Source organism: Rhinatrema bivittatum, chromosome 5 (assembly GCF_901001135.1).
Source record: "Rhinatrema bivittatum chromosome 5, aRhiBiv1.1, whole genome shotgun sequence".
NCBI classification, from domain to species: Eukaryota; Metazoa; Chordata; class Amphibia; order Gymnophiona; family Rhinatrematidae; genus Rhinatrema; species Rhinatrema bivittatum.
In genome coordinates, this window is record NC_042619.1 from 223,611,403 (window position 1) to 223,635,242 (window position 23,840).

A 23,840-nucleotide genomic window follows, 5' to 3' on the forward strand; every position below is an offset into this window, starting at 1 on the left:
GGACTCGTGTCAGTCCTGGGGTTTTTCGAGGGGGGCGTGTCGGATCGGCGCGGCGTTTTGGGGGCGGGGCGCAGCGGTTCGGGGGCGGGCCCGGGGGCGTGGCCGCGCCCTTCGGAACCGCCCCCAGGTCGCATCTCGGCGCGCTAGCGGCCCGCTGGCGCGCGGGGATTTACTTCTCCCTCTGGGAGGCGTAAATCCCCCGACAAAGGTAGGGGGGGGGTCTAGATAGGGCCGGGGGGGTGGGTTAGATAGAGGAAGGGAGGGGAAGGTGAGGGGAGGGCGAAAGCGAGTTCCCTCCGAGGCCGCTCCGATTTCGGAGCGGCCTTGGAGGGAACGGCGGCAGGCTGCGCGGCTCGGCGCGCGCCGGCTACACGACATCGGCAGCCTTGCGCACGCCAATCCTGAATTTTAGCTGTTACGCGCGGCTACGCGCGTATCTACTAAAATCAAGCGTACTTTTGTTGGCGCCTGGTGCGCCAACAAAAGTACGCGAAGGCGCACTTTCTTAAAATCTACCCCAAAGTGCGTAACCCTTTTAAAATCCGGCCCTTAATGTATGACAGCTTTTATCATTCTGCTGGTATCCTAGTTACAGATGCAAGGCCATTGAAAAGCGATTCATACATTTTTATAAATAAATAATAAATAAAATAATCAAGGGACCTTTTAATGTGTACTGTTTAATTTTACTTTTTTTATTATTTTATTGTATTTTTTTTATTTGTTTTTAAATTTCATTTTTTATCTTCTTGTTCTTATTAGTTTAATATTTGTTTTTGTTTGCTTATTTGTATTAAATTATGAATGTTTTATCTGTAAACTGCTTAGAAAATGTCTTAAATTAAACTGTGCATACTACCTGCAGCACTGCTATTACACATAAACATTGCCACTATCTGTAAATTAATCATTGCTACCCTCAGCACAGTTCTAGTTTCCCAGGAGCCAGCAATCAAAATGTTTTACAATGGGTAAATGTGAATTTACACACGGAAAAATGTTTTTTGATTATTCCCCTTCCCCCTCAGTACAGATGAAAGAATGTGTACTACCCAGGGCCAGCGGGGGGCATTAGGCAGACTAAGCGGCCACCTAAGGTACCAGAAGTGGATGGGGCACCATGATTTGATGTCAGGGCAGCATTTTTGAAAGGGAACAAGTCATGCGCTAAGAGGTGGAGGCGAGCGACTCTGCGGAACAGAGGTCTGGAGGTGCGGGTACTGTGAATTGCGTTGGGGGGGAGAGGGAGAACATGATGGGGTGATGACATTACTGCCTAGGGTGGCAGGACAACCTCGTGCCGGCACTGGTGCTACCTACCTAAAAAAAAGGGACAGGGACAAGTTGAAGGAGGGATTGTAGATGATTGTGTTCTGCACATTTACCTGTGGAAAAAATATTTTCACTATTGTCCCCATTCATTGTGGGTAAAAAGATGTGTGTGCTGTTCACCTGTATAGAAAAAGGGAAGGGGACAGGGTGGGGAGTGAAAGTACATGCAGTGGAGGCAGCTGATACATGTGTAAATGTAACATATTATTATAGCAATTTTCAAAAGCCCATTTACCCATGTAAAGTGCATTTATGCGTATAAAGCCTACTGAAAAATCAACAGCATGTATTGGAACAATTTTCAAAACTGCATTTACGTGCGTAAAACCCAGTTTTAAATGTGTAAATCCTTTTGAAAATTACCCCCCATGACTGCATTTTTGATCACTGTGTGTACCTTCCAATGCATACTTTGCATCCACATTGTGTGTGTGAGCAGCATTTTTAAAGACAATGAGCTTGAGGGACTGCAAGCTTTGTGGAGAGACTCAAAACTGTCCTCCTTGTGTATAAACAAATTCTCGTTATCAATTTAGTTTTTCCAAATGCAGTATTTGTATACAATTACCTCTCTTGTAGTTGAGGAGGGGAGAACATAGCCATCAATAGATAAGCCATGACACTGAAAGAGTAAAACAGAAGTATTACAATATTAAAAATAATTTTAAAAACCTCCCAATCTACCCAAAACTCCAAGTATGAAAGACACCAATTGAATGCCTAATAATTGTTAATGGACTTGTACTCCAGAAATGGGTCCATACCTTTTTTAAATTCAGCTATACTACCAGCCTTAGCTACATTTGTCAGCAACAAATTCCACAGCATAACTGTGCGTGGACTATGAAAATACTCTCTTACATTTGTTTTAAAAAAGATTTGACGTTGAATGTGCTACCAGTTAAGTTCATAGAGAAAGCAGAGTTGCTTACCTGTAACAGGTGTTCTCCGAGGACATGTCACATGGGTGCATCATCGGATGAAGCCCGGTCAGGAACTTTGATTTCAAAGGTTCTAGAGCTTTCAAACATGCCCTAATGCAGCGCTTCTCAACCGGTGTGTCGCGACACACTAGTGTGTCGCCAAACACCACCAGGTGTGTCGCGTCTCCCGGTGTCCCACTGCCCCATTGTACTTTCCTTCTCCCTTTTTCCAGCCCCCGCGGTCCAATTGAAAGCTTCCTTTCTTCCTACCCCCACTGCCCAATGGGAAGCCTCCTTCATTTTGCCTTCCCCCGCGCAGGCCAATCGGAAGCCTCCTCCCTGCCACCTGCCAGTGGTAGTAGGAAGAAGGGAGGAAGCCTTTGATTGGCCGGTGAGGCAGGCATGGCACTGTCCGGGAGTGGGGTGGGAGGAATAGCAGTGTAGGACCCCGACGAAGCAAGGCCGCTACGGGAGCCCATCCCCGTAGCGGTGAAGAGAAAACCCGACCCCGACGGTGCAAGGCCGCTACGGGAGCCCAGCCCCGTAGCGGTGAAGAGAAAACCCAACCCCGACGGTGCAAGGCCGCTACGGGAGCCCAGCCCCGTAGCGGTGAAGAGAAAACCCGACCCCGACGGTGCAAGGCCGCTACGGGAGCCCAGCCCCGTAGCGGTGAAGAGAAAACCCAACCCCGACAGTGCAAGGCCGCTACGGGAGCCCAGCCCCGTAGCGGTGAAGAGAAAACCCAACCCCGACGGTGCAAGGCCGCTACGGGAGCCCAGCCCCGTAGCGGTGAAGAGAAAACCCAACCCCGACGGTGCAAGGCCGCTACGGGAGCCCAGCCCCGTAGCGGTGAAGAGGAAAACCCGACCCCTAGCGACGAAGAGGAAACCCGACCTCTGACTGAGGCGCCCATCCCCGTGGCGCCGAAAAAAGAAGGCCCGCCGGATTAAAGCCACGGCGGAACCGGAGCCTATCCCTGCAATGAAGGAAGAAGTTATTTTTGGTGAGAGCTGGTGTGTCTGTGGGTGTGAATGGGTGCCTGGGTGAGAGCTTGTGTCTGTGGGTGTGAATGGGTGCCTGGGTGAGAGCTTGTGTCTGTGGGTGTGAATGGGTGCCTGGGTGAGAGCTTGTGTCTGTGGCTGTGAATGGGTGCCTGGGTGAAAGCTTGTGTCTGTGGGTGTGAATGGATGCCTGGGTGAGAGCTTGTGTCTGTGGCTGTGAATGGATGCCTGGGTGAAAGCTTGTGTCTGTGGGTGTGAATGGATGCCTGGGTGAGAGCTTGTGTCTGTGGGTGTGAATGGGTGCCTGGGTGAGAGCTTGTGTCTATGGGTGTGAATGGATGTCTGGGTGAGAGCTTGTGTCTGAGGGTGTGAATGAATGCCTGGGTGAAAGCTTGTGTCTGTGGGTGTGAATGGATGCCTGGGTGAGAGCTTGTGTCTGTGGGTGTGAATGGATGCCTGGGTGAGAGCTTGTGTCTGTGGGTGTGAATGGGTGCCTGGGTGAGAGCTTGTGTCTGTGGGTGTGAATGGGTGCCTGGGTGAGAGCTTGTGTCTGTGGGTGTGAATGGGTGCCTGGGGGAGAGCTTGTGTGTAGGGGTGTGAATGGAAGCCTGGGTGAGAGCTGGTGTGAATGGGTGTAAGAGCTTTTGTGTGTGATTGAGAGCTTGTATATAAGAGAACATGAGTGTGATTGAGAGAGCGAGACTGGTCAGGGAGGTGATGTGTTTCTGTGTGAGAGAGAGAAACTGGTCAGGAAGATGACTGGTGTGAAAGAGACCGAGACTGGTCGTGGGGTCTATTTGGGGGTGTGTGTGTTGTGAGTGACTGGTTGTGGGTGCTAAGGAAGAAGATTGAGGACAGAGCTTCAGCAGCCCTTGCTGCTTCTGGTTAGTGCTATTGGCCTGGAAGGGAAAGGAGTAGGAGAGTTGCTGGAGAAGGTAAGTAAAGGTGGCTTTTTAAATTTATTTTTCTTGATTGACTGCCATTTTAATTATTGGGTATTATGCGATGTCTGCTGTTTTGAAATATTTTATTGATATTTGGACATGTTTTAATAATTTTTATGAGTATTTAATTGAATATTATTCTGTTCAGCAGCTGCTTTGTAACATTTTTGTTATAACTTTACAATGATTTCTGTGTGGGGCTCTGTAGCAGCTTGGCTTATTCTGTTTTCCCAATAGGAAATGTTTTAGTGTTTAGGGCCTGGTTTAATAGTTGTATTTCTTAGATAGGGTTGTTACTGTTTGCGTGTGTTCCGTAATACAGGTGTAACTTTGTGCAGGTTAGTTTGTGTGCATTATTGCAAATCCTGAGTCTGTTAGGTGCTATATTTCTCTTTCCATTTCTCCAGGTTCGCACTGTATGCAGAGTGGCTTTTTTGGTTTTCCGTTCCAGTTTCTGTCTCCATATTTATAATTTGTGTTTTTTCTGTACTTGGTGAAGGTCAGTTCTGGGTGTGTGACCAAAGTGAGGTGTTTTACTAGCATGTAGGCATTTGTATCAATCTTATTTGATGTGTTTTCTCAATAGGATATGCATTAGTGGTAAATTACTGTCTTTTCATAAGGAAGGCTATTGTGCCTGGTTGTAAAGGGAGTTTGTTTTGCTTTTACTGAGATGTCATCAGAACCAGAATATCTTTTTTTTGTATGGTGAGTTGTACGGGTTATGCCCTAGATCTGCTCTGCACTCATTGCTGAGGGTTGAGGGGAGTCCTGTGGATGCAGAGTGCATGTTTACACTTAGCCCCGTGATGGTCACATGTTCAGTGTGTCACGCATATGAGAACCATTTGTCAGGTGTGTCCCGGCCAAAAAAAGGTTGAGAACCACTGCCCTAATGAGCACGTGCAGCTGTAGTTATCACCCTGTCCCCTAGGCAGAGTCCGTCAGTCCATAATATGGCTCATACATGGAGAAACCAACTCCCAGGGGAGGCGGGTGGTTTGCGTGAAGACTAACATCGGAAAACATCTGTTGCAGGTAAGCAACTCTGCTTTCTCCGAGGACAAGCAGGATGGTAGTCCTCACACATGGGTGATTCCCAAGCTATAGGCTGTCCAAGCAAGATAAAGTGGGAAACCACTAGAGATGTGAATCGTGTCCTCGATCGTCTTAACGATCGATTTCGGCTGGGAGGGGGAGGGAATCGTATTGTTGCCGTTTGGGTGTTTAAAGTATCGTGAAAATCGTTAAAATCGTGAGCCGGCACACTAAAACACCCTAAAACCCACCCCCGACCCTTTAAATTAAATCCCCCACCCTCCCGAACCCCCCCCCCCCCCATTTTGCGCTGCCATTTTGCAAAATCGATTTTTTTGCCAATCGATTTTTGCGATTCGCGGCAGCAGATCGCTCCCGGACCCCCAGGTACTTTTGGCCAGCTTGGGGAGGGGGCTCCTGACCCCCACAAGACTTGCCAAAAGTCCAGCGGGGGTCCGGAACGACCTCCTGCAGTCGATCTCCTGCCGGCGCCATTTTCCGTACGGAAAAACGATTCGCGGCAGGAGATCGCTCCCGGACCCCCGCTGGACCCCCAGGGACTTTTGGCCAGCTTGGGGGGGCCTCCTGACCCCCACAAGACTTGCCAAAAGTCCAGCGGGGGTCCGGAACGACCTCCTGCAGTCGAATCGTGTTGGTCTATGGCCGGCGCCATTTTGCGCCGCCATTTTGCAAAATGGCGGCGCAAAATGGCACCGGCTGGCCCCTAAACCACCAACAACACCTCACCCCGACCTATTAGATGGCCCTCCTATAGAGATATAAAAATAGTTGCACATTGTGACAGCCTCCCCAGAGGCTCTCTCTCTCCTCTCCACTGCACCCCTCTCCCTTCTCCCCTCGCTTCCCAAGCACAGAAATGGTCAAAATGCAATTCTAAAAATTTATCGCAAATTGCATTACAGCCATTTTGGGCAAATTGCACAGCTTAATGCCAGGAAACAAGGTGTAGTTATTTCCAGCGTTAAAAACTTGCGATAGCATGCATTATGCATTCGCATGGTGCGATATTCCTCCTCATTTTCATAATCCCGCCCAAACTCCTCCCTGATCCCACCCTTCCACAAATTTGCATTCGTGCCATGCGCTACTGTTATTATCGCATGCGTTATGGTGTTAATGCATGTGTTAACACGTTATCGCGTGCGTTAACACCATAACGCATTTTGATGAATTACCCTGTTAAGTTTGGCATTGATTTCAAGCTCTGTAGACACGGGATAGAACTCTCAGTTCTTGCTGGTGGGAAGAACAACATAAAACAAGTCTTTCCAGACCTCAACTGATTCTCAATGCAACGACAACCACAGTCAGACATTCTTAGAACATTGTAAATAATTGCTCTTTCTGTTAAACTCCTTTAGACTTTCCTCCACCCAATTTTGAATATCCTTGTTTTATTGTAACTTCAGAGTTTCTCTTCACTTGTTACAGTTTTTAGTTTATTTTCATTTTACACCCCCTATTAAATGTAAACCAGCATGATGTGATTCTTATCTCGAATGCCGGTATAGAAAAACACTAAATAAATAAATAGATTCTTTACATTTTCCACTAGACGTAACACGATGCCATTTGTCAGCAATGAATAAAGGGAAAAAAAATCCGATTCCCATAAATAGTGGCCAGATCACTAGGAAAGGAGCATGCAACAATCTGAAGCTGTGGTCCTTCGTTATTTTTTTCGCTTAGCACAGAACACCTTTCCCTGTTTAGTTATTTTTGCTGACCAATCTCAGAAAGGAATTGTATAATGCAACCGTGATATGGTACCATCTAAGCCCTAACTAATCTAAGTGCAGACTCTCCGCTTCACATTCAGTTTTCTTGCTGTAGCCTTTATTCACTTTCTGTGCATTCTTATGTTTAGCGTAATAAAACTTACTAATTGATGAAGTTCAGTCGCAGTCCAGCTAATGCAATCTATGTAATTTGGTGCATTCACGTGCAGTAACTTACCTTCTGAAGGATTTTCCATACTTTCTGATAGAAACCCATAGGGACCCGGTTAATAGCTCCATCAAGCCTTCTCCTTCTCAACCACTGGCCATGATGGTCATCCCAAACAAGATGAGTACCACCAGAACCCGTAGGAGACAAAGTACTACTGGGAGATGAAGGGCTACTGCACCTCTGTAAAAAGACACAAATTATGCATCAGAACAATTGCAATCGAGAAATCTACAAGATCACACCCTAGAATTAAAACAGACAATATATGTGATAGTCTCATCTCAGTTCAGTTTTCTCAAGTGGCAAAACCATGGACTGTACCAGTTAATGCTCTTAATAGTAATTTACCTGTATCCACTTAAATCACTTCTTGCCCTTATTCTCCTCACTGCTAATATAAAATTATATTTTGATTGCTACTGTCCCAAAATTAATGTTATATTACCCTAATAACTGCTGCAAAAGTAAACTAACTTAAGATGGAGCTGTCAACTGGCTCAAGATTTTCAGGAGAGGCTGATCTGGTTCTGGTTTTACCCCTCTGCATGCATGGGCTTGCAGACTTGCTTTTATTAAGAATGCAATAAGGAAATCAGAAATAAAAGGCCCTGTATGCAGTTGAGCAAATCCAGGACTGGATCAACCCATCCTGAAAAAATGGAGCCAATTTGCAAACCAAGAAAAGATAATGTGCTAACATCTATCATTACGTAATAGGTTTACATGCTCCCGAGACAATACAACATTTTTTTTTAATTTTATCATCTGTCAAACAATGAGGGGGAAAGCAGGGAGTAATATTTTCTGTTGACAAAAAAAGTTGTTTTCATAACAATAGGAAAAGGAGGATTTCATAATACATTCATGGTGATCAAACATTATATTATATTTATAGACACTTCAAAGTGGACTATATTTAGGTGCTGTAAGTATTTCCCTGTCCCCCAGGGGGCTCACAGTCTAAGTTTGTGCCTGAGGCAATAGAGGGTGAAGTAGCTTGCGAAGGTCACAGGGTATTTGAACCCTGGCCACCCTGGTTTGCAGCCTGCTGCTGTAACCACCAGGCTACTCCTCCACTCCATTCATGCTGTTTCTTTATGTGTCAGGAATCCACTAAACTGCCTCAGCCTACACAGCTAAAATGGGATAGAAACAAATGGGGTAAAAATCCTCCTTTCCTCGTCTCCACTGATATGTAATCTATAAGCAATGGTGCATAGCCATCCCGCTGCAGGTATGTTGTTTCACAAGAGCTAATTCTTGTGCATCCAAAGTGATGCACAAGGCCGGGTGCATCCAAATGAGAGCGTGTAAAAATGGAAATTATTAAACAGGTACTTTGAATTTACTGACCCTTTTCTAAAAATTTATCTGTTGGAAGCCTTAAATTATTATTGAGCAGAGCAATTGTAAACTGCTGATTTTAAAGGCTAGGGTAATCAACTAAAAGCTTTGGGGCTTCACAGCTGAAATTCATAGTTGTGCTAAAAAAAAAAAAAGACTTCCAGAACAATGCAGATTCCTATTTCCTTTCATCACCCCTTGGTGCTGTTAGCTGTTGTTACAGTTTTTCAAAACATCAGTTTTCACTTTAGAAGTTGTTACTGTACAGCATCCTACTGCAAATAATAACTTCTAAAAAATATTTCCAATTGTTGTATTTTAGCAAAGGACAGTTTTTTTTTTTTAAATTTGTTTTTATTGAGTCAAATGCACAAGAACAATAAACAACAGAAAGATACAACCACAACACACTTACAGGTACAGATGGTAGCAATATGACTCAACTTTTCTGAAACTGAACTCCCCCCAAAAACAGAGCAGCAACCATGCACACCTATAGACACACACACTCATAACCCACACATCCACTACACCACACACGCAAACCCACCAAGAGCGACCCATGAGCTATAACCAGAAAAAAGAAAATGGGAAGAAAAAAAGAAGAAACCCCCGAAAGCTGGATAAGATCATTCAGTGGGACCCTGGCAAAGGAGACACTACAGGAAGTAGAAAGCAATTTGTCCCATAAAACAAGGTAACCTTGAAGATTGAGAGGGAATCTGTGAGCCACCAAGTCCCGCTTCTGGAGTAGTTCCAGCTGTGCCGTCTGCTTCATCAAGGCTTTCTACTGGATGAAGGAGGGAACAACCTCAGATTTCCAGTTCAGCAAAATAATTTTTTTTGTGAGGAGAATGGCCACAGCCAAGAAACTTCTCCCCCCGCCCCCCCGAGGTAACAGATACTCAGTATCCCAGAAACAAAAATACACAGATAACCTCGACCAGGAAATATCACAGCCCAAAAGTTTATCCAAGTAGGACATAATGCTATGCCAAAAAGGCTGCAGTCACCATCAGATCCAGCTGAGGGGTGCCTCACCTGGCGCAAATGTGGTTCCACGCTTCAGCAGACAATTCCCATTCTCCCAGGTCCAACTGCTGCCTGCTGAGAAAGTCCGCTTGCACTTTGTCTACACTCATGACATGAGATGTGGGGAACCCCCCCAGATGAAGCTCAGCCCAAGCAAACAACTGCCTCGTTTCCAGCGCCACCGCCAGGCTCCTCGTTCCGACCTGCCTGTTGATGTATGCCACTGTGGTCGCATTGTCAGACAGCACACACACCATCCAACCTCTGACTAAGGGTAGGAACACCTGAAGGGCCTGGCGAACTGCCCTGGTTTTGAGCCTGTTGCTGGACCAGGCTTTCTCTGCCACTTGCCATAAACCCTGAGTCATCCTGTCCTGACCCACTGCTCCCCACCCGGAGAAGCTGGCATCCGTCGAAACCACCACTCAATCTGGGGGATCCAGATCCACGCCCTTCAGTGAGTTGCAACATGACAGCCACCAAAAGAGACCGTGTCTGGGCTCTCGAAGCAGAAACAAGAGAATGTGGAACTGCTAAGAAACAGAACTCCACCTGGACAACAGTGCACGCTGTAACAGTCTCATGTGTGCGAATGCCCAGGGAATCAACTCCAAGGTGGATGCAATGGAGCCCAGGACTTGGAGGTGATCGTTGAAGTAGCCGTTGCACCTGGGCCTGCAATTTCTGAAGTCGGTCTGAAGCCAGGAAGACCTTGCCCTCCTGCGTGTTGAACCGTGCTCCTAGATACACCAGGCATTGCCTGGTCATCAGCTGACTCTTCTTCAGATTGATGATGCAACTGAGAGACCTCAACGTGCCCATTACCCTCTGGAGAGACCTCTCGCAGTCCTTGCGAGACTTGGCTTGGATTAGCCAATCGTCCAAACACAGATTTACCAAGATCCCTTCTTTGCGCAGAGACACTGCCACCACTACCATCACCTTGGTAAATGTGTGAGGTGCCGTAGCCAACCCAAAAGGGAGAGCACGAAACTGAAAATGTTGTCCCAGCACCTTGAACCTTAGGAATCTTTATTGCTCCTGCCAGATCGGGATGTGCAGATATGTCTCCATCAGATCCAGCAACGCTAGAAACTTCCCCTTATGCACTGCTGCAACTACGTGCGGAGCTTTTCCATACGAAACCTGGGTACCCGCAAGCACCAGTTCACCTTCTGCAGGTCGAGGATAGGTCGAAAGGAGCTTTCCTTTTTGGGGACCACGAAGTACACTGAGTACCGACCCTGTTTCACAAGAGGTACCGGGCAAATGGCATTTAAGTCGAGAAGCCTCTGAAGGGTCACCTACACAGCCTCTCGCCTGCTGTGTGAAACCACATGTGACTCCACAAAGGTGTCCCGAACCGGATATAAGAAATCTAGAGCATAACCATACTTGACCACCTCCAAGACCCAACGGTCCACGGTAATCCTCTCCCACTCTTTGTAGATGTTGGATAATCTGCCACCTACCGCTTCAATAGGGGAGTGAGGGCCCCTGGCCTCATTGCACAGGTTTACTACCACCTGAGCCCTGGCCGATGCCGTTTCTGGAAGTCTGCCGGCCTCCACGAAAGGGCTACTGTCGACCAGACCCCTGCTTGGAACCGGGTGGCGGAACCGGTTTACCGGACCAAAACCGCCGAGAATCCCAAAAACGAGCTTGGGAAGGAAACACTTTCCTACTAGGTTTCCTATCCTCCGGCAACCGATTTCCTTTAGTCTCCCCCAACAGCTTCACCAACTGGTTCAAATCCTCCCCAAAGAGGAGCTTTCCTTTAAAGGAGAGATTACAAAGCTGCGACCAGTCTGTGAACCAGTTCCGCAACCGCAAAAGCCTGTGGGCCGTGACTGAGGAAACCATAGCATGCACCAAAGTCCGCACCAAGTCTTACAGAGCATCGGCCACATATGCTACCCCTGCCTCCAGGTGGGCCACTTTCAAGGGCAAAGAGTCATCAGACGTAACCTCCAAGGCCTTCTGGACCCTACACTGACAGGGCCATTGAATCATGCTGGCACAAACTGTCGCACGCAGGCTGAGTGCCGTAACCTCAAACAATCGCTTCAACTGAATCTCCAATTTGCGGTCCTGCATGTCCTTCAGCACTGCTGCCCCAGCCACTGGAATTGTCATCTTCTTAGTGACTGCCGAAACAGTGGCGTCCACTCGCGGTACCTTCAGGAGGTCTAACGTTTCCAGATTCATGGGATAAAGCTTCGCCATTGCTCTGCCCACCTTCAAACCGGAATCCGGGGAATCTCACTCCCGGGTCATTAACTTCCTGATCTTCTTGGGCAGTTGAAAAGCGATTGTCAGTCCTTGAAGACCATAGAATACCGGGTTGACCCCCTCACTATCAGAGTCCTCTAGGAGACCTTAACCCCTAATTTCTCCAGTACTTGAGGAATCAAGGAGCGTAGTTCCTCAAGCTTGAACAACTGTACCACCCAAGGGTTATCTTCATCCAGAATTGGGAACTCATCTAGGGTTGGGTCATCTGTGGCAGGGTCTCCCAGGTTGAGGAGGGATCGGGACACATATCTGTCCCCAGAGGGTGAGAGGAATCCCCTGCTGATCAACCTCCGCTGTGTCTGTGCCTATGGGGTAAGGAAGCCCCAGCTGCCGAAGGAGCTCACGCTGACCCTGAGAAGCCCACTTCGGACCCCCGTCCATGGGGTCTCCAGGTCGCTCCACAGTCCTCTTGACTCTGGCCCTCTGATTGGCCAGAAAAGCCTGATTCAGGAGAACAAACTCGGGGGAGAAGTCCAGCTGCACCACCCCCACTCTCTGCGGGGACCCATGCCGCTGATCATCTCCAGCTGCACGCCCTAGTTCCATCGGGGACAGCGGGGTGGGGGATCCTTCCCCTGCAGATCTGAAAACTCTGCATCAGCAGAGGGAATCGAAGGTCCAGCCAAATGTAGCCCCTGCTGGCTTGAGCGCCCCCCCCCCCCCCCAAGGGGCTCTCCTGGCCAGAAACGCAGGCAGGACAGAGCGAACACGAATCCAGCTGGCCCCTGCTACACCGCACACGCGGCAGGTGGCCATCTTGGATTTGAGTGTCATATGAGCCACCGTGCAGCTATGCGGCAAAGAGAAAAATACCCGGCGCCTGCCGCACAAGAAGCCTCAATGGTCCCCAGCCGGCTAACCAAAGCTCCCACAGTGCGTTACTTCTGGCCCCAACTGTCCCTCCTGCGCCACGGGAAGGCCTGAAAGGATAAACTCCGGGGGCTGAAGAAACCTCTCCCACTTAGCCAAGAAGCACAAAAGCTATCAGGCCCACCCAGAGCCCTGGGCTGCCGACCTCCTCACAGCCTGCTCTGCCCTGCACCAGGCTTCAGGACACAGTCAGAAGTCAGCTTTTTGAAATAAAAATGGCTGATATCATCTGTCATCGGCTTGCTGGAGTTTTTTTCTAGAGAGTCACTGAAGTCGTTCCCTCGGTTTTCACTGGCTATTTTCTTTGAGGTCAGTATTCGAGGGGGTGAATTTTCAAAGAGTTACGTGTGTAAGTAATATCTACTACGTAATGCTATTTTATAAACCTCAAACATAAGCATGTATTTTCACTTCTGCATGCACACATACATGCATAATAAAGGGGTAGTATAGGGGTGTTCCGGGGCAGAGCAGACATTTATGTACGTAAGTTGCTATTTTAAAATACGCTTATGCGGGTAGATTTGCCAACTTGCATATTTCTCTTGAGTGATGTTAAACATGTTTATTAGGGATGTGAATCGTTTTTGAACGATTAAAATTATCGTCAGATAATTTTAAAATCGTCCAAAATCGTTAGAGTGCACGATACAATACAAATGCCTTCGATTTATCGTCAGGGGCATTTGTATTGTATCGTTAAATAGGGCGTGGGAAAACCGGCACACCAAAACAACCCTAAAACCCACCCCGAACCTTTAAAACAAATCCCCCACCCTCCCGAACCCCCCCAAAATGTTTTAAATTACCTGGGGTCCAGTGGGGGGTCCCGACGCGATCTACCAGCTCTCTGGCCACGGCCGACGGTCGCCCGTATGACATAGTGAGGGCAAAGGTAGCGCCGGCGCCATTTTGAAGATTGGCAATATGGCCCGCGTGCAGGAGGTCGCTCCCGGACCCCCGCTGGACTTTTGGCAAGTCTTGTGGGGGTCAGGAGGCCCCCCAAAGCTGGCCAAAAGTCCCTGGGGGGCCAGCGGGGGTCCGGGGGCGATCTCCTGCATGCGTGACGTCGGGAGCCAGGAACCAAAATGGCGCCGGCGCTACCTTTGCCCTGTCACATGATAAGGGCAAAGGGCCACGGCGCCATTTCTCAACGCAGCCGTGGCCAGAGAGCTGGTAGATCGCATCGGGACCCCCCGACTGGACCCCAGGTAATTTAAAACATTTTGGGGGGGTTCGGGAGGATGGGGGATTTGTTTTAAAGGTTTGGGGTGGGTTTTAGGGTATTTTTGGTGTGCCGGTTTTCCCGCCCTCCCCCGATTTTTAACGATTTAAAAAAAAAAACAAAAAACACGACGATCAGATTTCCCTCCCCCCCCAGCCAAAATCGATCGTTAAGACGATCGATCACACGATTCACACCCCTAATGTTTATTGTGTAATATCACCCAGGTGAGAGGTCTGGGGGAGTTCAGGTTGAAGAACCACAGGGTCTTGAATACCTGGAGATGGACTGGGTGAACTGATGGCGTAATTGGTAAAACTGGTAATTTCACTTATGCGTGCAAATCCAAATTTATGCAAATAAGTTCCACTTTATGTTTGCACATAAAATATAAATGAGTATCTTTTTAAAAGAGGTAAGAAAAGCAGGCACATTCAATGCATTGAAATACTCACTTTCAATGCATTGCATGTATTTGCACGTAAGTATACATACTTGCATGCACAAACTTAAAATATGGGAACAATAGCCAATGAGAGAGAGAACAGGAATGCAGTGTTTGATGGCCAAGGATGCTGACTGTAGGTTTTTGACCCTCCCTATCCTATGAAAGCTGCTGGTGGGAAGGGTATGGGATCAAGTTGGGGAAAGAATTAGACCCCAAATAACTAAGGCGTGAAGCTCCCACAAGGAGGAAGAGGAAAGAAAATAATTCCTTATAGATACTTCCTACAGCAATAGCACTGGGGGCCATTCACTGAAGTTGAAATGGCGGAGACAAAAACAGTAATGGGAATTCGAGAAAAGCATGTGATAAGCACAGCATGACGTGAGTTGTGAAGAAGTGAGAAATGAAGACGGAGGTTAACTGTAGTCCATAACACTGCACCAGGAAGAGCACTTGGCACAGCAGATGGGGGGGTCTTATCTGCCATCATAGCTTCTGTTTCTGCATTTCTAGTGGCTGACTCCATTAATCGCAGGCTTTGAATCAGGTATTATTGTTGAGTGTAGCACACCTCTAAGAGATGCACATTGCAAATGATGTTAGATCTGAATGTACAGATGGGACAGGACTTTAACATATGAGTCTCTCTCTAGAGTATCTGAAATGTGAACATAACAGCAAAGATATCATACGGCAAAACAATTCCAATGAACAGAACAAAATACAAAGTATAATCAATCGTGATAGCACAATTTTTGAATTAGTTTATTTCACGTCCCTCATTATAGATTATTTTTGCGAAGCACTAATGCACAGCAGCTAAAGTGGTACCAGTTCCATAGTAAGTTCTACTCCACTGGGGTTCTTACTGAAAGCAGCAGTGCTAGCTGGATTCTTCTAAACAGAAACGTTACTGTTTTTTTATTTTCCAGCTTGCTTGCTTTGTCTCTGAGTCTTATTCTAAGGATTCCTTTTGGGTAATCAGCATGTATTTTCTCATGTATTTTTGCAGCTGATTAAAATAAAAAAAATATGTATTTTTAAATACTGGTTTAAAAATGTATCATCCCCCTCCCTGCCCCGGTCCGCTCTTTACGGATTTGTGCTGAAATAAGACGGGCCATGTAAATCATAAAAGCGTGTTTGTCTGGGTTCCGGTAAAGAGCAGCACAGCAGTCCCTCACCTTATTTAAGACTGACAAAGAGTGGGAGTGGTTCATTAGGAGGAGCTTTTAGAAATGATTTCTACTTGAAATGCTTGCTCAGTTACCTACAATGTGTTTTTGCTAGCAGTGCTGCTTTAAGCTCTTTACCAGGCGGCTGTTAGCATGCTCTGCAAGAGGAAGGTGAAGGAAGTGCACCAGGGCCTATTAGTTCCAACATTTGAAAATATCTTTGCTTTTTACAGAACAGAATTAAAGCGAAAACAAAACAAAAAAAACACAAGCATGCGGCAAAGCTAGTTCTATGATGTCACCTGATCATCAGTGCTTAATCGCCTATCCATCTGGAAACAAAAAAATAAATACATAAATAAATATGAAAAATAGGGAAAGAAAACGCAAAACTGAAACCTGCTTCCAAAACAAAACTACACTCACAGGAGAGCAAGTCAACAAGCCCAATAAGAAAATTATTCCTTACCTGCTAATTTTCGTTCCTGTAGTACCATGGATCAGTCCAGACGGTGGGTTATGTCCCCCGTCCAGCAGATGGAGTCAGAACAAAGCTTCGGAAGGTGCTGCCACATAAGCCAGTGCACCCTCAGAGAAGTCTCAGTATCGAGAATATCAAAGCCTTAGAGAACAGCGATGGATCAAGTTATATATAGTTAACAATCATGACTAAAAGTCTACCTGGAAAGGAAAATTAGTTTCTTACCTGATAATTTTCGTTCCTGTAGTACCAAGGATCAGTCCAGGATACCTGGGTTGTGACTCCGCACCAGTAGATGGAGACAGATTAAAACTTGTGGGCGGAGCCATATATAAGCCCCTGTGCCAGTCACAGCCCCTCAGTCATACGTAATGTCAAAGTAGAAAATCCAAAAGCCAACATAGCTAACTATAGAAATTCACTAAGAAAACCAAAAAACAACTACAACACCCCTACAGGAAAACAGACTCCCCAACCGGGAGAGCGAACAAAACAAGGGGTCAGCGTATTAAAAAACAACAATGAGCGGACTCTCCGTTACTATAGCGCAATACTGCGGGCGGGATCCTGGACTGATCCTTGGTACTACAGGAACGAAAATTATCAGGTAAGAAACTAATTTTCCTTTCCCTGTACATACCAGGATCAGTCCAGGACACCTGGGATGTACCAGAGCTAAGTTACCGAGGGTGGGAAGCAGAGAGTCCCGCTCGGAGTACCCTCTCTCCAAATCCCCCAGCATCAGCAGCCTGAACATCCAACCGGTAATGTTTAATGAATGTATGCAACGATTTCCAGGTAGCCGCCCTACAAATCTCTTGAGGCGATACCTGAGAAAATTCCGCCCAAGACGCAGCATGAGACCTCGTTGAATGAGCACGAAGACCCACCGGCGGTGATTTACCGCGCAAAATGTACGCGGAACCAATGGCCTCCTTGAGCCAACGGGCGATCGTCGTGCGGGACGCAGCAGAACCTTTCTTTGGACCCGATGTCAACACAAACAGATGATCCGTCAACCGAAAAGAATTTGTGACCTCTAGATAGCGAAGAAGAGACCTCCGCACATCTAGCTTTCTCAAGTCCCTTGATTTCGGGTCAGAAGACTCCCCTACCGCAAAAGAAGGAAGTTCAACTGATTGATTCAAATGAAAAGCCGATACGACCTTAGGCAGAAAAGATGGAACAGTCCACAAGGAAACCCCCGAATCGGAAATGCGCAAGAAGGGCTCCCTACAGGACAAAGCCTGCAACTCGGAAACTCGACGAGCGGACGCAATCGCTATCAGGAATACAGTCTTCAACGTGAGATCTTTGATCGTAGACCGCTTAAGAGGCTCAAACGGAGCTGAGCATAAGGCCGAGAGCACCCAGTTGAGGTTCCAAGATGGACAAGGGAACCGCAAAGGAGGACGGAGGTGTTTCGCTCCCCTAAGAAAACGGGAAATATCAGGGTGGAGAGCCAGGGAGACTCCCCTGACTTTACCACGCAAACAACCAAGCGCCGACACTTGGACCCGTAGGGAACTGCATGCTAAACCTTTGGCCAGCCCAGCCTGGAGAAAAGCCAAAATATCAGGAATAGTAGCGGAAGTGGGATCCAGACCCCGCTCTACGCACCACTCTTCAAAAACTACCCAGACTCTAACATAGGCCAGAGATGTAGACTGCTTCCTGGATCTCAGCAATGTGGCAACTACCGCATCTGAGTAACCTTTGCGCTTCAAACGATTCCTCTCAAAAGCCATGCCGCGAGACAGAAGTGATCCGCATCCTCTAAACAGACGGGGCCCTGACGAAGGAGCCCCGGAAACCCCTGTAGACGAAGGGGCGGCGCCACCGACAATTGGATCAGATCCGCAAACCACGGACGGCGCGGCCATTCCGGCGCAACCATGATCACGTTGGACGGGTGCAATTCTATGCGCCGCAGGATTTTGCCGATCATGGGCCACGGTGGGAACACATACAGTAGCACCTCCGCTGGCCAGGGAAGAGCTAACGCGTCGACCCCTTCTGCTCCTCTTTCTCGTCGACGACTGAAAAATCTCGGAGCTTTTGAGTTGTGCCACGTGGCCATCAGGTCCATGTGGGGCGTTCCCCAAGTCCTGCAAATGAGAAGAAACGCTTCTTCCGCCAGCTCCCACTCTCCCGGATCCAGGTGGTGCCGGCTGAGGAAGTCCGCCTGGACATTGTCGACTCCTGCTATGTGAGACGCAGCGAGATCGCTGAGATGCCGCTCTGCCCAGGCCATCAAGGAACGCGCTTCCTCCGCTACTTGAGGGCTTTTCGTCCCGCCCTGGCGATTGATGTAAGCCACGGTGGTAGCGTTGTCCGACAATACTCGGATCGCCTTTCCTCGTACGAGGGGTAGAAAAGCTTGCAATGCCAGACGGACCGCCCTGGACTCTAGGCGGTTGATAGACCACCGGGTCTGATCTTCTGACCACAGACCTTGAACCGATTTCCCTTGGCAGACTGCACCCCAACCGGAAAGACTGGCATCTGTGGTCACCACTGTCCAGTTGGGAAGGAGAAGAGATACTCCACAGGAGAGATGTTTGGAGTCCAGCCACCAGCTCAGGCTGGAGCGCGCCTGACTGTCGAGATGCAGTGGAAGATAAAATTCCTCTGAAATCGGTTTCCAGCGGGAAAGCAATGAAAACTGCAGCGGCCGTAGGTGAGCGAATGCCCAAGGGACTAACGCCAGCGTGGAGGCCATAGATCCGAGAACCGTCAGGTAATCGCAGACTCGCGGACGGTGCTGAGACAAAAGCCGTCGCACCTGAGACTGTAATTTGCATATCCGTTCCTGAGAGAGAATCACTCTGCCCCGTTTTGTGTCGAAGACGGCTCCTAGATACTCCAAGGACTGAGTGGGTTCCAGATGACTCTTGTTGTAGTTGACCACCCAGCCCAGGGACTGCAAGAATTGAAGCACCTTGGCTACCGCCTGCCGACACAAGCTCTCTGACTTCGCCCGAATCAGCCAATCGTCGAGGTAAGGGTGAACCAGGAGGCCTTCCCGACGTAAGTGCGCCGCCACCACCACCATCACTTTCGTGAATGTCCGAGGCGCTGTCGCCAGGCCGAACGGAAGAGCCCGGAACTGGAAGTGTCTTCCCAGAATGCAAAACCGTAGGAACCGCTGGAACGCTGGTTGGATGCCCACATGAAGGTATGCTTCTGTGAGATCTAGTGACGCAAGGAATTCTCCTGGCCGCACTGACGCAATCACCGAACGAATGGTCTCCATCTTGAAGTGAGGGACCCGAAGGCATCTGTTGACTCCTTTGAGATCCAGAATGGGTCGGAAAGTGCCGTCTTTCTTGGGAACTATGAAGTAAATGGAATAACGGCCCTTGCCGTACTGATCGGCCGGAACCGGAGAGATGGCCCCCAAGCTTTCTAGTCTTCGAATGGTATCTAGCACCGCCGCTTTCTTCTTGGGATCTTTGCAGGGCGAGACCAGGAATTTGTCCACTGGGATGCGAGCAAAATCTAACTCGTAACCGTGTCTTATCACATTGAGGACCCACTGATCCGACGTAATGCTGGCCCATTCCTCGAGGAACAAGGATAGACGCGCCCCCACGTTTGGGACAACGTGCTGAGGACGCAAGGAGGGATGGGCCGGCCGAACTTCATTGCGAAGGCTTGGACCCCGCACCCGACGGGGCTCCTCCTTGCCTGCCAAAACGTTTGCCTCGAAAGGACTGCTGCCAGTGAGTGTTCCGAGAAGAGGACGGTCTATAAGAGGACCCGGTGGATCTTTGTGGCCTGGACTTTCGGGATCCCCGGAAACGAGCTCTGCTGGAAAAAGAAGAGCGCGCCCGGGCCCTATCCTCTGGCAGCTTAAACGCTCGGTTCTCACCTAGAGAAACCATTAAGTCATCTAACTCCTTTCCGAACAGCAATTTCCCTTTAAAGGGTAACGCCCCGAGATGAGCCTTGGACGAACCATCCGCCGCCCAGTTGCGTAGCCAAAGAAGACGGCGTGCCGACACCGCTGCTACCATGGACCTAGCTGAAGTGCGTAAAAGATCATGGAGCGCATCAGCCCCATATGCAATAGCCGCTTCCAACCTATCTGCTTGGGAAGCCTCCTCCGGAGAGAGATCCGCATTAGCCTGCAATACTTGGGCCCAGCGCAGACTAGCACGCATAGCAAAGTTCGTGCAAATGGCAGCTCGTACTCCTAGGGCGGAAACCTCAAAAATCTTTTTGAGTTGAACCTCCAACTTTCGGTCCTGAATATCCCGGAGGGCAGTTGCTCCCGTGACCGGGATGGTAGACCTCTTCGTGACAGCGGAGACCGCCGCATCCACCTTCGGGAGTCTGAGGAGTTCCAACGCCTCCTCCGGTAAAGGGTAGAGCTTATCCATGGCTTTGCTGACTTTCAAACCCAGCTCCGGAGTATCCCATTCCTTGAAGAGGATATCCGTGGATGAGAAATGAAAAGGGAAGGCGACCGCCGGCCCTGTGAGGCCGAGCAAAACGGGATCCATGTTCGCCTCCTGGCGGACCACCACTGGGGGAGCCTCAATCCCCAGCTCCTGGAGAATGGCTGGGATGAGAGGTGACAGTTCCTCTCTGCGGAATAGCCGCACCACCTTGGGGTCATCCCCGTCTAAGGCCTGTGCACCTTTCCCTGCACTAGGCTGTGCCGTTGCATCCGGTGCTGCCGTCCCGGCCCCCATCAGGGGCTCTTCGGAGGCCTCCGTATCCGTCCCGGGGGAATCCTCGGAATCCGATTCCTGCGGCAGCCCCCGGGGAAGCCGCTTCCCTCTGGACGAACTCTGGGCGATCTCTGCACCCTTCCTGGCCTTCTTTTTCCGAGGCGGGGACTTGCGGATAGCAGTACGCGAGACATCCCCCCGTATGCGCTTGCTGCGCTTATATCTGAGGACTTTGCGCAGTAACAGCGCAAAGTCCTCAGAAAATTCTCCGGAACCCGCTGAATCGCTACTCGAGTCCCCCGGGGACCGAATCCCCTCCGAGGGGACCTCCCTCGCTTTGTCACGCTGCGGGGAAAGCGCTGGAGGTAGAGACGAAGCCCCCACTGTCTCTCTGGAAATTTCCCGGCCCGTGGCCAAAATGGCTGCCACTCCCGCGCTAAGCGGGAACAGCTCCTGAGGGGTGACAGAGGGGCCCCCACCTCGCGGCGGCGATCGCACGACCCGGGACCGAGCTCTCCGAGGTGCTGCTGAGGTGCCCTCATCACCCGGGACACAAGCCGAACAAAGGCTGTCCCGGGAGAGACGCGCGCGCGCCGAGCCGCAGGCCCTGCACTGCGAACCGCGAGGCATGCCGGCGAACGCGGGAAAACAGAGACGCGAACAGAAAATTCACCTCAGAAGAAAAAAATTCAAAATAATCAAAACGGCGCAATTCGGCGACCTCCCCCTTCAGGCGACGCCCCCCACCGACCGAAACGGAACGGCAACGCCAAGGAACAGAGAGCCGCAAAAAAATAAAAGTAAAACTTTTTTTTTTTTTTTTTTTTTTTACAGAAAAAAGCGCTGTCCCAGGTTCTGAAAGCCCTATTTCCTGCAGGGGTGAGTGAACCAGGCTCCCTGGTGTCACCCCTGACGCTGCCACTAGCTCAGCCAGGTCCTCAACCCTGGCAGCGGCCTCGACCGGGGGAGGGTAGTCCCCTCAGGACCTCTCAAGTCCCCTGGGAGGCAGGGCAACCGGGAAAGAATTAAAAAGAAACCCAATTTAGCCCAGAACAAATAGACCTAACAAAAAACTAATTCAAAAAACCAAACCTGACAAACACCAGAATCAGGTCAGGAAGGGCTGTGACTGGACCTGCACCATCTACTGGAGACAGAGTAAGACTGAGGGGCTGTGACTGGCACAGGGGCTTATATATGGCTCCGCCCACAAGTTTTAATCTGTCTCCATCTACTGGTGCGGAGTCACAACCCAGGTGTCCTGGACTGATTCTGGTACGTACAGGGAACAGGGCACGCAACTCTGGTGCCAAATGAAGGAAACTTGCAAAGAGAACTCAGCAACACAACCCCTTAACATAGAGGTTAACAGTAGAAAGGATGAAACAGATTAGCGAAGTCAGAAGGGAAGTCGAGCAGCAAACCCCCAAAATTCAAATAAATATCAGAGGGAGGGCGTCTGGACTGATCCATGGTACTATAGGAACGAAAATTAGCAGGTAAGGAATAATTTTCTTTTCCCTGTACGTACCAGGATCAGTCCAGTCAGTGGGATGTACCCAAGCTTCCCTACAGAGGGTGGGCCCCTAAAAGCCCTGCTCGAATGACTCTGTCCCCAAAGTGGCCAGAGACCAGCAACTGGAGCTGTAGGCGGTAGTGTCTAGCGAAAGTATGCAGAGATTTCCAAGTCGCTGCCCGACAGATCTCCTGGGCGGAGACAGACTGACTTTCCGCCCAGGACGCCGCCGCCTGAGAGTGAAGAGAATGTGCTATGACTCCCAGGGGGGGGGCTGTTTACCCACCCCTATGTAAGCCGCTACGATCGACTCCTTGAGCCAGCGGGCGATAGTGCTTTTGTTGCCTTAGAACCCTTCTTTGGTCCAGACCAGAGGACAAAAAGATGATCGGAGAGACGAAATCATTGGTGACCTCGAGGTATCGGATCAATATGCGCTTGACATCTAGTCTGCAAAGATCCCGTGAGTCATCCGTAGAAAAGGAAGACAATTCCACCATCTGGTTCGGGTGAAAGGCCGAAACCACCTTGGACAGAAAGGAAGGCACTGTGCGTAAGGACACGCCGGAGTCAGTGAAACGGAGATAGGGTTCCCTGCATGATAGCGCTTGCAGCTCTGAGACCCGACGAGCAGCGAAGATGGCCACCAGAAAGACCGTCTTGAGCGTGAGGTCCTTGAGAGTGGAGGAACACAGTGGTTCAAAGGGAGGTCCGGTCAGAGTGCGAAGGACTAAGTTGAGGCTCCAGGAGGGACAAGGAGACTGGCTCGGAGGCTTCAAATGCTTCACTCCCCGAAGAAAACGAACTATGTCAGGATGAGAAGACAGGGGCCCGGGTTTCTGCAAGCCAAACAAGGACTCCAGGGCCACGACTTGAACACGCAAGGAGTTGTAGGCGAGACCTTTGTCCAACCCGTCCTGCAGAAACTCAAGTATCTGAGGCACCTCGGTCGACCTCGGCCGTGTAGCATACGAACCGCACCAGACCTCGAAGACTCTCCAGACCCGAACATAAGCGATGGATGTCGAGGTTTTCCTAGCCTTGAGCAGAGTCGTGATTACAGATTCCGGATACCCTCGGCGTCGGAGTCGCCGCCTTTCAAAAGCCAGGCCGCAAGACAGAAGCGTTGTGACTGATCGAAAAATACTGGGCCCTGATGCAGAAGACGCGGCAAGTGCCCCAGGCGTAGCGGACCGTCTACCGCCAGGTTGATCAGGTCCGCAAACCAAGGCCGATGTGGCCATTCCGGCGCCACCATAATCACCGATCCCTGGTGCCCCTCTATTTTTCGGAGGACCTTGCCTACTAGTGGCCACGGTGGGAACACGTAGAGTAGAAGATGCCGAGGCCAGGGGAGGACAAGCGCGTCCACGCCTTCTGTGCTGTAGTCCCTTCTGCGACTGAAGAATCGCGGAGCTTTGGTGTTGCTTGAGGTGGCCATAAGGTCCAGGTGCGGAGTCCCCCAGCGACAGACGAGTAGTCGCATCGCGTCCCCGGAGAGTTCCCACTCCCCGGGATCCAGACATTGTCGACTCAGAAAATCTGCCTGAATATTGTCCACGCCCG

General features: G+C 49.5%; 1 protein-coding gene across 4 annotated transcripts in view; it reads right to left on the reverse strand.

The window, feature by feature from the left end:
• Nucleotides 1-23,840, reverse strand: part of PHKA2 (phosphorylase kinase regulatory subunit alpha 2) — a 215,231-nt gene that overhangs the window by 24,919 nt on the left and 166,472 nt on the right. For all 4 annotated transcript variants that reach the window (XR_003857009.1, XM_029603350.1, XM_029603348.1 and 1 more), the window contains exons 29-31: nt 15,901-15,930; nt 7,216-7,389; nt 1,901-1,954 (exon numbers count right to left, since the gene is read on the reverse strand). Coding sequence is in view for 3 of the 4 variants with exons in the window: in XM_029603350.1 (XP_029459210.1) it covers nt 1,901-1,954; nt 7,216-7,389; nt 15,901-15,930 (258 nt within the window). In the remaining variant the exon portion in view is untranslated. The remainder of the gene's footprint in view (nt 1-1,900; nt 1,955-7,215; nt 7,390-15,900; nt 15,931-23,840) is intronic.